At 35.4% G+C, this 13284-nt stretch overlaps 1 protein-coding gene across 3 annotated transcripts in view; it reads left to right on the forward strand.

Annotated features, from left to right (window-relative positions):
- Positions 1-13284, forward strand: part of MDGA2 (MAM domain containing glycosylphosphatidylinositol anchor 2) — an 838509-nt gene that overhangs the window by 387358 nt on the left and 437867 nt on the right. For 2 of the 3 annotated variants that reach the window (XM_053595463.1, XM_053595464.1), the window contains exon 3: positions 12536-12710. In XM_053595463.1, the coding sequence (XP_053451438.1) occupies positions 12536-12710 (175 nt within the window). The remainder of the gene's footprint in view (positions 1-12535; positions 12711-13284) is intronic. The other variant, XM_053595465.1, reaches the window with a different exon arrangement.

The following is a 13284-nucleotide window of genomic DNA, read 5'->3' on the forward strand; positions in this document are numbered from 1 at the left end:
ATACCACAGCTTGTTAATCCATTCCTGGGTTGGTGGCATTTAGGCTGTTTCCACATTTTGGCGATTGTAAATTGAGCTGCAATAAACAGTCTAGTGCGAGTGTCCTTATGATGAAAGGATTTTTTTCCTTCTGAGTAGATGCCCAGTTAATGGGATTGCAGGATCAAATGGGAAGTCTAGCTTGAGTGCTTTGAGGTTTCTCCATACTTCCTTCCAAAAAGTCTGTACTAGTTTGCAGTCCCACCAGCAGTGTAAAAGTGTTCCCTTCTCTCCACATCCACGCCAGCATCTGCAGTTTTGAGATTTTGTGATGTGGGCCATTCTCACTGGGGTTAGATGGTATCTCAGGGTGGTTTTGATTTGCATTTCTCTAATAGATAGGGATGATGAACATTTTTTCTTATGTTTGTTAGCTATTCATCTGTCTTCTTTAGAGAAGGTTCTATTCATGTCTCTTGCCGATTGATATATGGTATCATTGGCTTTTTTCATGTGAATTAATTTGAGTTCTCTATAGATCCTAGTTATCAAGCTTTTGTCTGATTGAAAATATGCAAATATCCTTTCCCATTGTGTAGGTTGTCTCTTTGCTTTGGTTATTGTCTCCTTAGCTGTACAGAAGCTTTTCGGTTTAATGAAGTCCCATTTGTTTATTTTTGTTGTTGTTGGAATTGCCATGGCAGTCTTCTTCATGAAGTCTTTCCTCAGGCCAGTATCTTCCAGTGTTTTTCCTATGCTTTCTTTGAGGATTTTTATTGTTTCATGCCTAAATTTAAGTCCTTTATCCATCTTGAATCAATTTTTGTGAGTGGGGAAAGGTATGGGTCCAGTTTCAGTCTTTTACATGTGGATATCCAGTTCTCCTAACACCATTTATTGAATAGGGAGTCTTTCCCCCAAGGTATGTTCTTGTTTGGTTTATCGAAGATTAGGTGGTTGTAAGATGTTAGTTTTATTTCCTGGTTTTCTATTTGATTCCAAGTGTCTATGTCTCTAGTTTTGTGCCAATACCATGCTGTCTTGACCACTATGGCTTTGTAGTACAGCCTAAAATCTGGTATGTTGATGCCCCCAGCTTTATTTTTATTACTAAGAACTTCCTTAGCTATACGAGTTTTTTTCTGGTTCCATACAAAACGCAGAATCATTTTTTCCAAATCTTGAAAGTACGATGTTGGTATTTTAATAGGAATGGCATTGAATAGGTAGATTGCTTTGGGAAGTATAGACATTTTAACAATGTTGATTCTTCCCATCCATGAGCATGGTATGTTCTTCCATTTGTTAATATCCTCTGTTATTTCCTTTCTGAGGATTTCATAATTTTCTTTATAGAGGTCCTTTATCTCCTTTGTTAGGTATATTCCTAGGTATTTCATTTTCTTTGGAACTATGGTGAAGGGAGTTGTGTCCTTAATTAGCTTCTCATCTTGACTGTTATTGGCACATACAAAGGCTACTGACTTGTGGACATTGATTTTATATCCTGAGACATTACTGTATTTTTTGATGACTTCCAGGAGTCTTGTGGTTGAGTCTTTCAGATTCTCTAAGTATAAGATCATGTCGTCAGCAAAGAGGGAGAGTTTGACCTCCTCTGCTCCCATTTGGATTCCCTTTATTTCCTTGTCTTGCCTAATTGTATTGGCTAGAACTTCCAGCACTACGTTGGATTGTAAAGGTGACAGAGGACAACCTTGTCTGGTTCCAGTTCTAAGAGGAAAAGCTTTCAGTTTTACTCCATTCAGTAAAATGTCAGCTGTGGGTTTGTCATAGATAGCTTCAATCAGTTTTAGAAATGTGCCACCTATGCCTATACTCTTCAGTGTTCTAATTAGAAAAGGATGCTGGATTTTATCAAATGCTTTTTCTGCATCTATTGAGAGGATCATGTGATCTTTATTTTTGCCTCTGTTGATATGGTGGATAACGTTTATGGACTTGCATATGTTAAACCAGCCTTGCATCCCTGGGATGAAGCCTACTTGATCATGATGAATGACTTTTTTGATGATAAGCTGTAATCTATTGGCGAGGATTTTGTTGAGTATTTTTGCATCTATATTTATGAGTGAAATTGGTCTGAAATTCTCCTTTTTAGTTGGGTCTTATCCTGGTTTTGGTATAAGTGTGATGTTTGCTTCATAGAACATGTTGGGGAAGATTCCTTCCTCCTCCATTTTTTGGAATAATTTCTGCTGTACAGAATAAGCTCTTCCTCGAAAGTTTTATAGAATTCTGGTGTGAAGCCATCTGCACCAGAGGTGTGATGGAAGCACGTTTGCTGTTTGTAAACCTTACAGATAAGCTTGCATTCAAAATAAAGGCATATTACAAACATATCCTTTGTATTTCTTTACATCTTTCTTTACCAAGATCATCCCTCCCCCCTTTCCCTTTATGTTCGTTTCCTTGGTTTGTGCCTTTCAACGAAAATGTCAGTTCTCTAATCCTTACCCCAGGCTCTGCTCATTTTAAAGGATCTACTATAAGATAGCTGTAATTATTAATCTATTCAATTAGCAAAGATTGTGAGGAGCAGAAAGGTTTCTAAGAGCTCTCTCTTCCTACATGATCTGAATTCTATTAACTATTCACATTAACTAATTCACACTATTACCACTATTCTTTCTATGATGAGTTTCTAAAAAAGAAATAAAAACAAAAAACTTTGTTTCAGAAGACTAGAACATTTTTTTCTATTATGATTCCAGTATAAAAACAAAAGTCTCTCTATCAAAACTTGTAAGTAATAAATGTCTCATAAAAAATAAATTGAATGAGTCAGAGACTGGTGAGCTATTACTGATGGGTTCTTTGACATCCCATAGTATGGAATAAGCAAACATTTTTCTATGGCCTAATATGAACACATAAGATTTATGTTATTTTCTCTTCACTTCTCGCTTCTTTTTAAAAAATTAAATTAACTTTGGAAAGTAAGTAATTTAAAGGGAGAATTGCAAATAGTGCTTCAACCTTTTCTTACAGATACCTAATAAATATGCATTCTTTTAACATCCATTAGTCTTGGAGATTTTGATCATTTCAATATACCCTACTGTTATACAATTAGATATCATAATTACATGTTCAAATGATTACAAATATGAACATATTTCCTAATTACAGGCAGACAATTATACAAACTATGTAAATGTACAGTAATTGATTGATGTGACAAATATCAAGAAAATATTTCCAACAAAGGATGTTAGGGGAAAATAAAAATATACATATGTCTATACCACAGTTACTTTCCATGGTTTTCAGTATTTGCTGTTGATTCGAATTCTGATGTGAATTCTATTTATTTTGAAGTGAGACTTTAAGTGAGACTCTTACCTGAAATAGTGAATGTATAAAATTATAGAAAGAGGTAAAATCCTCTTCATGATATGTCATGATAGCAAATTGGAATACATGTCCCTTCCTATCCCCCAATATGTTCCACACACTTTTATCTCCTTTGGGTTTTGTATCCTCAATGTGTACTGTTGCCAGAAAGCATTGACTGTTTGAATATATTTGAGATCTTAGGACTTCTTAAACATCAGTTGTAGAAGTAACATTAGTTGACGTGCTTGTGGAAAGTGAGATTTTTAAATCTTTGTCATTTGCTTTACTGAAGGAATACAATGTATGGAAATCACTAGTGATGATAAACTTGAAGTTTCAGATATGTCCACCATATCTGATATGTGCCCACCACCATCCAACCAACCTTGGTTGATAATTGATAAACGGTATCCATAATTCACCTCATGGTATCTTGTGTTATAGAGGACCAACATGTAACCTGCCAATCCCATTTCTGGCAGGAAAGAGGGGAATTCCCCTCTTTCCCCTTCTTCCCAAAAGAGGGGGATTCGATATATTGAAAAGGCATCTACACCCCCATGTTTATTGCAGCACTATCTACAATAGCTAATATTTGGACTGAACTAAGTGTTCATCAGGACATGAGTGGATAAAGCAATTGTGGTACATATACACGATGAGATGCTGTACAGTCATAAAGAAGAATCAAATTCTGTCATTTGCAAGAACATAGATGGAACTAGAAAACATCACGTTCAGTGAAATAAGCCATACACACAAAGGCACGTCTCACATGTTCTCACTCATATTCGGGAGCTGAATATTAAAACAGTTGATCTCAAGTAGACAGAGAGTAGAAGGAGGGTTACCAGAGGCTGGGAAGCATCGCAGGGGCTGGGGTGGATGAGGTGAGGATGGTGACAGACACACATATACAGTTAGATAGACAGAATGAACAATATTTGATAGCAAAAGAAAGTGACTGTAATCAACAGTGTGTTAAGGAATGCTTTAAAATAATAGAGTAGAATGTTCTGGAAACAAAGAAATGATAAATCCTTGTGGTGATGGATAATCCATTACTCCGATTTGATTAATTCACATTCTGTGCCCCTATCAAACATGTACCCTATAAAATATATAACTATTATGTACCCATAATAATTTTTGGAAATGAACGAAGAGGGTTGCATTCCCTCCCACCCTTGGGGTGGGAGAAAAATTTTCTCAGAAATGTCAAAATTTGGGTCTGAATTGAAACTGTCTACTATTTGTTTGAATTGTAGGACCAGCAATTCCTGACTTTTTTCTTCCCCCTGCCATCATTATGCTTTGAGCCCACCTTATTCATGTTGAATATCACAATATTCAAAGTACTGAAATGTGCTTAACAAAGTGGCAACTGAGGGCTAATGTACAGAGTCTGACTTTTTTTTTTTTAATTAAGGAAAATGTACTGATGCAAATTGGCTGCATTTTCCCATACTTGGTGTTTTGAAAACTGTGTAAGGAGAGAACAAATATTTATGATGCACATTGTATTTTTTCCCATAAATTATAGTAAGGACTTTATTTATAGGTGCCTGACAGAAGTGTTTTATGTTTAGTTCTCTTACCTTTCAATTCCAGATATTATAAAATAAATCTTCAGGATGAAACTTAAGTATTCATGGGGGTTTGTTGATATCACTGTTAATTTTACGTAGATGGATGAACTTGTAACATAATTTACTATCAAACAGCAGACTTATTCCTTAAACTTGATAAAGTTATTTATTGAAATGTAAATACACTCCTAATTTAAATGAGGAGTGTGAAACTCTTCTATACTAAAGCTTGCCTTCGGCTGAAGACACAATAATGTCTTTATGAATTATGCAAAGTAGCTTCCACGGATTTCAAGCAGCTTCCAGTAATGTTTTTATTTAGCAGAACATGACTTCTGATGGGTCTCAGGCTGCTGACGTTGCCACATCTGTCGTTAGGATTGACATCACACAATTACTCTGCTCGGCTTGGCATTAGAGGTGAACTTGACTGAGGGCAGGTGAGAATGGAGGGAGGCGAGGTATATCACTAAGCATTAAGTTGCAGATAATGGAATTAATTCCAACTTGTTTAATTGTAAATCGATTAATCCTGGTAATAATTCCTTATAAAATGTGTGGTCAAGCCTGCAGGAAAAGTTCTAAGTCTGTGCTTAGAATGATACCACAATGTTGCTAACCAAGAGAACTACTTCCTCTGTGACAACCCCAACGTAATTCTCCCAACCAATAGTTCAAGAAAAATGCATTGTAATTATAATCATTGTATTAAGAAGCCCCCCAAGAACTCTTAACCATGATTTGCATTTGGAATAACGGGTTCCTCACAAAGCACATCTCTTCTCAATTAATGTGGTTCTGAATTCTTAAGCAGAGAACCCAGATTCTGTCTGCAAGCTTAGTGTAGGGGATCTGGCAATGTAGTTTTTTCAGCTTTCTGGACTCTGAATTGCAAGGAATCCAAGTGAAAAGTTGAAAGATGGTGAGTGACCAGTGAACGGTATCCTGTGGGCATATGGGGATATTTCCTATCTATCTACCCCTGTAACTCATTTGATCCTTACTATGTTTTAGCAAAAATCAAAACTTCTACCTTGCTATTGAAAACATTAAACTGATCATAGGTTAGGATTATTTCCTGTCCATTCCGGTTGTTTGGGGCGACCACTCTGTTTTAAGAAATCTTCTCTGATAACCATTCTCTTTTAATTTTTAAATTGCCCTTCTCCCTTCTTTCCCAGCATACAGGTTCCCTCCCTCCTTCCCTCTCTTCCCCTCCCTCCCTCCTTCTCCCTCCTCCCTTTTTCCTTTCTGTTTCCTTTCTTCTTTCTTCTTTTCTGTCCTGGGAACATTCAGCCTCAAGAATCCAAGGTAATGCTGCAGAGGATAACTATATTTTATTCTTCCTTTACATCCCAATTAGTAAAAAACTATTGGGTAGAAATATAATTATATACAGGAAAGTTTACAATGAGTCAGTAAAGTTGAATAGTGTACGCTCTGTTTAGCAAGATTTAAAACAAGTATCCATTTTCACTTGTTCTTGGAGAAAAGTTTTCTGTTCTACTTCAATTAAAGCACCTAGAGTTAGTTTCTCTTAACCTCATAGTGAGACTGAGCACAGGCTCCGAATTCAGAGGGAATGGGACTCCCACCCCAGTCCACCCGTGGGTCTTAGAAAAATCATTTTCCCACTTGAAGAATAAGTTTCTTCCTTTATAAAATGAACATCTAGTACTTAACTAATATGATTTTGTCGGGATTAAATGAAATGCACTAATAAAGCATTTGCCAGAATAAATCCTTAATAAATATTTGCAACCTTTACTAGAGAGGTAGTCACACAGATGATCTTTAGAATCCTGGAACCACAGGATTACTAACAGTGTAATCCTAGAAAAAGTCAGCCAACCTTTCTGAATTTCCATTTAGTCATCTGCCAATTGAGGATTAACAATATAATATTTATCGGTAAGATTTTCATGAAGACATTGGGCTAAAAGTGCCTAGTACAGAATCCAGCAAAGGATTAGCCCCTATTTCTTCTCTTTCTAAACCTCCTTCAAGGTTGAGAGAAGTAAAATACAAACTCTTGCTCTTTACCCCTGGCATTACCCTAGAAGGCTGAAATACTTGAAACGTGTGCAGGAACAGCTTACAGCTCATGTTCCCTGATTCATGGGTCCCCAAATGGGCCCACCTACACAAACATTTCAAAGGGGCCTTTTTCACTTCTATTACTTCTTATGCTGCATTTTAGTTTTGCAAATCTTCTCGTTAATAGCTTTTGATCACCTGGATGTTGAGTGGAGTTGATGTCCATGAACAGTTATGTATAAAGGTCATTTATACCTCCAAGTGTTGCAAAGTGCCCATACGATGTCATGTTGTAGGGTTTTTTTCTTTTATCTTCTATAAGTGTTCAAATATTTTGGTGGCAAATATGAGTTAAAAATCCTTTCATAAGATTGAAAATGCCCTCATAGGAATTTGATATGTTAATTTTTTCTCTTTGGTTCCAGGTAGCGAGAAAACTGAGGAGGGACAGATGATTCACTCTATATTTCTTAGGGAAATTTAATGTAAATTTCTAGGGGATGATAGTTCAGATAAATTGTTAGAAAACATGAAAGAGAACTGAGCTGCATTATTTATTTGGCAAACTCTGGCTAACTGTCCCTGTTAGGATAATACTTGTATATTATTATCATAAACATCTCTGTAAAGCTTATATGCTTCGAAGACATTCTCATTTTTCTGAAATTATGCTGGCGTTCATTTTTAATCCCTTAAATGGTAGGAGTTCACTTGGTTACCTTATGAATAAATGTAAAAGTGACTTAAGTAGAGTGCTGTTTGGAGTGAGTGGAATCGAGCCATCGATTTTTTATAACATATCTAATACTCTGTGGTGTCTGCAATACTGTTAATTCAGGATATATTCTATCATAAAAATCATTAAAGAAATTACTGATTCACCTCCAACAAGATTGAGAATGATGGTGAAAAAAAAATCCCATAAGAAACTTATAAGGGGAAGATGGAAATTCTGTTCAGCAACACATAAAAAAATTCATAATTTCTAAAATTTGTGTTAAATCAGTATTGATTAGTGAGTGTAAAAGTGCTAAATTTAAATCAGGGAAAGCTTTTAATGTTCTGTGGGAAACATTACAGTGAAACTTGAATGGCCTCCTGTATTTATTCACTCATATTACAACAAAAATGTGCTTGAAATATACTCCATGTCACTTCAGCACCTTTCCCTACATAAAAATGACGTATTGATAATTAAGTTGTGAAGTTCCATTTTAAGCTACTTAAGGCCCAGTTTAATGATTTATTATTTTTTTTTTTAGCCAATGGTGTATTCTTTCTCTCATGATATGCTTGCTACTTGGATTTTTAAAGATTTGTTTCCTATATAACATTTCTGACGCACCCCATATGCTTTATTCCTTCAGTACTTTTAGCTGATCCTTCAAGGGCTTTATTTTCATTATTTTGCCTGTGAAAAACAGAAACAGAGAAGATCTTTTACCTACAGGATCTTCAAATGTTAAAAATGTCTTTCTAATTAAAGTTTTCTTCATACTGGTTTGGCTGCTCATTAGTGACAGGCATGAATTCTCTCATGGAAAGGAAACCTAGTGACAGAGAATATTGAGATAGCAGGGTCGCTTCATGGGGTCATCAGGGACCATCTTTAGTACAAGATTTCTACCTGGAAACTGGCCCAGAATCTAAATCGGATCTTGGAGCTCCACCTGTCATATTTGAATTTCCGGCAGCAAGGAAGAAAGGGGGGAAAGGTAAACAGTCCCGTTCCGTTGTCTTTTAAGGCGTGCCACCAGAATTCCCTCATAGCCCTCTGTTTCCATGGCATAGCTGTGTGCAAAGAAAAGATAACCCTGTAGGCCTGAAAATGCTCTGCGTAGAATGACCTGCTTGCAAAGTTAGCCTTCGCTGGCATCTGGGAATTTGGATTTCAGGAGGGAGCCCTGCATTCTCATGTTACTGAATGTTTGCATATCAGTGAATATTTTTCTTTCACACTAAGGTGAATGAGGTCTTGAATAAGTATCAAATATTGGAAGATGTCCCCTCCTCCTACCTTGGTTAGTGAATGTGGATTCTGGGCCAGTGTTTTTGAGTTTTCATTGCTGGAGGTGAGAATCCTGAGGACAGCTGCCCTCCTGGGTCACTCCAGGCATCTCAGTTAGAATTAAGTTTGCCTGTTAGTCACAGGAAAGGCACAAAAAGAAGTGAACAAGATAGTGTTTACTCCTGCCCATGTGGAAGACTGGAGATACACGTCAGTCAGGAACACCACGACCCTGGGAGGTGAGGGGGTCAGATTTACTCCGTTTTACTGTGCCTTTGTGCTTGACGTTCATTTCTTATCAGCTCATGGTTCAAGATGGAGTCCACCAGAAATATGCAAAATGTAGAGTGTGGCTTTCCTAATAAGGGCATTTCTGCAGTACCTACGCTGGCCAGGTTGTAGCTGGGAAATGTCCTTATTCTAGGCAGTCACGTGGTGACTAATAATTAGGAGTCTATGAAGAAGGGAAGAGTGAGCATGGGGAATGAGCAGGCCCTGACAATTTATAAGTTTGTTCCTTTTATCTGTATAATTTTCTTCATGAACTTTTTTTTTAATCTTTGTAAAATTTATTTATTTATGTATTTATTTATTTATTTCATTGCATTTCAGAGTAATAGGAGGGTACAGATGATCATGTTACAATGTTTGCGTTTATTAGGTAAGGTCCCTGTTGAGTTGTGCCCCTCACACAGGAGGCATGCCATGACCCTTATGATCCTCCTGGAAAATCACGCAGGTTTCTTTTCTTATCAGTGAGGTCTATAACTGGGAAAGCTGTTGCAATGAAGAGATTTATGTCTTTCTGCCACTGAGGAATATTTCCGTTCAGTATTTATTTTATATTTTATTTTTTTTATTTATTTTTGAGACAGTCTCACTCTGTTGCCCTGGGTAGAGTGCCATGGTGTCATAGCTCACAGTAACCTCCAACTCTGTTCTCAAGCAATTCTCTTGCCTTAGCCTGACAACTTGCTGGAACTGTAGGTGTCCACCATAATGCTCAGCTAGTTTTTTCTGTTTTCAGTATTTATTTTTAAAAAGTAAGGGAGGAAAGAGGAAATATTTTTCCTAAGTGATTATTTCCATTCCTCTCTACTTCTGTTGTTTATCTTCCCTATTTCCTATCTTTCACTAGAGAATTATATTTTATTTTTTAACATTGTTTATAATAAACATTTATATTTGCTCATGGTAAAATGAAATAGGTATAAATAAGAACTTAAAGTAAAAATTAAGAAAAAGAAAGTCTTCCCAATACCCTCTTCTGCTGGGTTGTGTACATTGATTTTGTAACTTGAAACTTTGCTGAATTTATCAGTTCCAGAATCTCTTGGTGGAGTCTTTGGGGTTTCTAGATAGCAGATCACATTGTCGGCAAAAGGCGACAGTTTGACCTCCTTTTTTAGGCAACAGTTTGACCTCCTTTTTTCCAATTTGGATACCTTTTCTTTCTTTCTCTGGCCTGATTGCTGTGGCTGAACTTCCGGCTCTATGTTGAATGGAAGAGGTGACAGTGAGACTTTGATGGCTGTGCTGTATTTATGTAAGAGAGATCTTTGTGTTTAGGAAGTGCACACACTAAAATAGAGACAACTCACTTTTAAGTAGTGAGAGAGAATATTTTATGTAGTAAAATATTAGCATTTGGGGAGTGTGAGTAATGGATAGCCAAGTATTATTTGTAGTGTTCTTGAGACTTTCCTCTGTCTGAAAATAGATCCAAAGAGTAATCAATCCCTGTAGTAAGACTGCTGCACCATTGCTGGCCAAAAAATCCCCCATATATTTATATATAGATATGTGCAATATGCAGATATGTTTAGTATGTATGTCACACATCTCCTTCTGTTTCTCCCAGTCCTACTTATAGAGAGTTCAGTTTCATGCGTTTCAACATGTTAGTGATATGTACACACAGATATATGCACATATACTACATGAGAAAATTCACTTTGTTTCTTTTTATCTTTTTAAAATTTAATAACACATCTTGTATTTTAATTCTTTTAAAGATTTAATTCAATTCAATTTTAAAGTCAGTCAATTTTAACCACTTCCCTATCACTTGATATTTATATTGTTTTCCATGTTAGACTGTCACAAAAGCAGTAGGCTTATTTTTCTGATTCTTGTGCAAATATGTTAGCAAGGTAAATTTTAACCCAATAGTTGAAGTGTGAGTCAGAGTTTCCAGTTTTTACATCATTTATAAAATTCTTTTTTTCTTTGTATGGGTATGTTAGTAATAAATTAACCTCTTAAGTTCAGGAGTTAGCCACTTACTTCTTTGAGTATTCCATTTACTTAAGAAGGAATTCAGTCATTATTTGATATTTCATTTTGTTATTTCCTGAATTTTTATTAATCTCTACATTTTCATTTCATTCACAATTAAAGGCAAACATGACCATATTTATACTGATATATTAATGATGTGTAGTAATTTTAGATACTTTTACATTATACACTTTATTTACTTTTATATACTTTTACATTATATATTTTAAGTAACATTAAAAATAAGCGTACATAATGGCAATATTATAGGACTTAAATTCTGAAGATTCAGGCTCTAGTTTCATTTTTCATGGTCCATCATGTGCGTCAGAGCAGAGAAGGCCTCCTGGCCATTTCCCAACTTTAAAATAAAAGCAAACGAAAATATACTGTATACAGCAGGGACAAGGAGAGAAATAAAATCAAATCCTTTTTAGTTTCTATTTTGTATCACTCTACAGTACCAGCGTGTAGCTTTTGTTCAGGTTTTATAAACTAAAATACACAAAATTTGAGTTGAATGCCAGTCATTATTGCTAACAAAATTAAGTCTGTTGTACACAGCTGTGTTTAAAAGAATGATATTGTTTATAATGAAATGTTTTAGATGTTCAGAGTGTTTTGGCAGTTTAGTAGAGATGTTCTCCTTGAAAAAGTTTATACATTTTTTTGAAAATAATTATTGATGTAAAGTGAATTCTAATTATCAAAATAGTCGAATCATTTGTGGGCTTATGAAAGCAAAGCCATTAAATAAAAAAAAAAACCCTCTTTTAGCAACCAGGTGTTAAAATTATACATAATCTTGATAAGTCATTATAGTAATATGTCTAAACTATCCAAATCAAATAGGAAATTTAAAATAAATAATGAAACACATCCAAAAATAAAATGAGAGCCTACCTGCACTAAATAAGGAAAAATAAATATTTCACAAGGCTTAGAAAATATGTGGGAGGAACTAGTCCATCTTTCAATGTAGCATTGAAATTTAACTCTTTTTATAATAAAATTTATGTTGCCCTCCATCAATGTTAGGGTATTAGGCTATGAAGAATTCTATGTAATTGAATTCAAATTACAAACACTATGCAACGATAACATTACATTTAAAATTGTACAGTTTAATTGTGTCTATACATTTCTTAAAACATTGTCAGTAATTTGACAGGAGAGGTAGGGTAGCGACTCTGAAAGCAAACTCTTCGAATGAGTTACTGCTATTTGCTTTTGCTGTGGGGAAACCAACCTAAAGTAACAATCTCTGTTGCTGCTTGCTCAGATCAGGTGGACCAAAACAGCAGGAAGTGCCTCTGACAGATTCCAAGACTCAAGTGTCTTCAATGAGACTTTGAGGATTACAAATATTCAGCGCCATCAAGGAGGCCGGTATTACTGTAAAGCAGAGAATGGCCTGGGGTCCCCAGCGATAAAGTCAATCAGAGTGGATGTGTACTGTAAGTAAATTTCCCAGAACATTTTGATTAAGCCTAGTATGGGTTTCTTCTATCCTACAACTATAGTTTTCTCAGAAATCATAAATAGTTCTGTTTAGTTCAGAATGAAAGATAATATCTCCTTTAATACATTCTTGAATAAAGAAATCTTTAATAGAAATTTCATAATGTTCATGATTATAAGAATACATATTCATTATATAACATTTAGGAACAACATTAACAAAAAGACAATAAATATTACTGGTCATTCCACCAATAACTGCTCGTGTTTTAATGCATTCACTTTTTTATTTATATATAAATATATACATTTCTATATTTTTATGAAAAAAGGTCATAATATATATACTTCAAATTTTGTTTGTTAATTTTACCTCTGTGAGAAGAGAGCTATTCTTATCTTTAATAATATACATCATGGAAGCAGAAGAATCTGAATTAATTCATAAATGACCAAAATCTGTGCCTAGTCTGGTTTTGATCCAACCCTTTTGGAAGTGATCAGCACCACCAGCCCTGAGCAGGGCCCCACCACCTGAACAGTATCCATTGATTTATCTTTTTGTTCTCA

This window comes from Nycticebus coucang, chromosome 6 (genome assembly GCF_027406575.1).
Source record: "Nycticebus coucang isolate mNycCou1 chromosome 6, mNycCou1.pri, whole genome shotgun sequence".
NCBI lineage: Eukaryota > Metazoa > Chordata > Mammalia > Primates > Lorisidae > Nycticebus > Nycticebus coucang.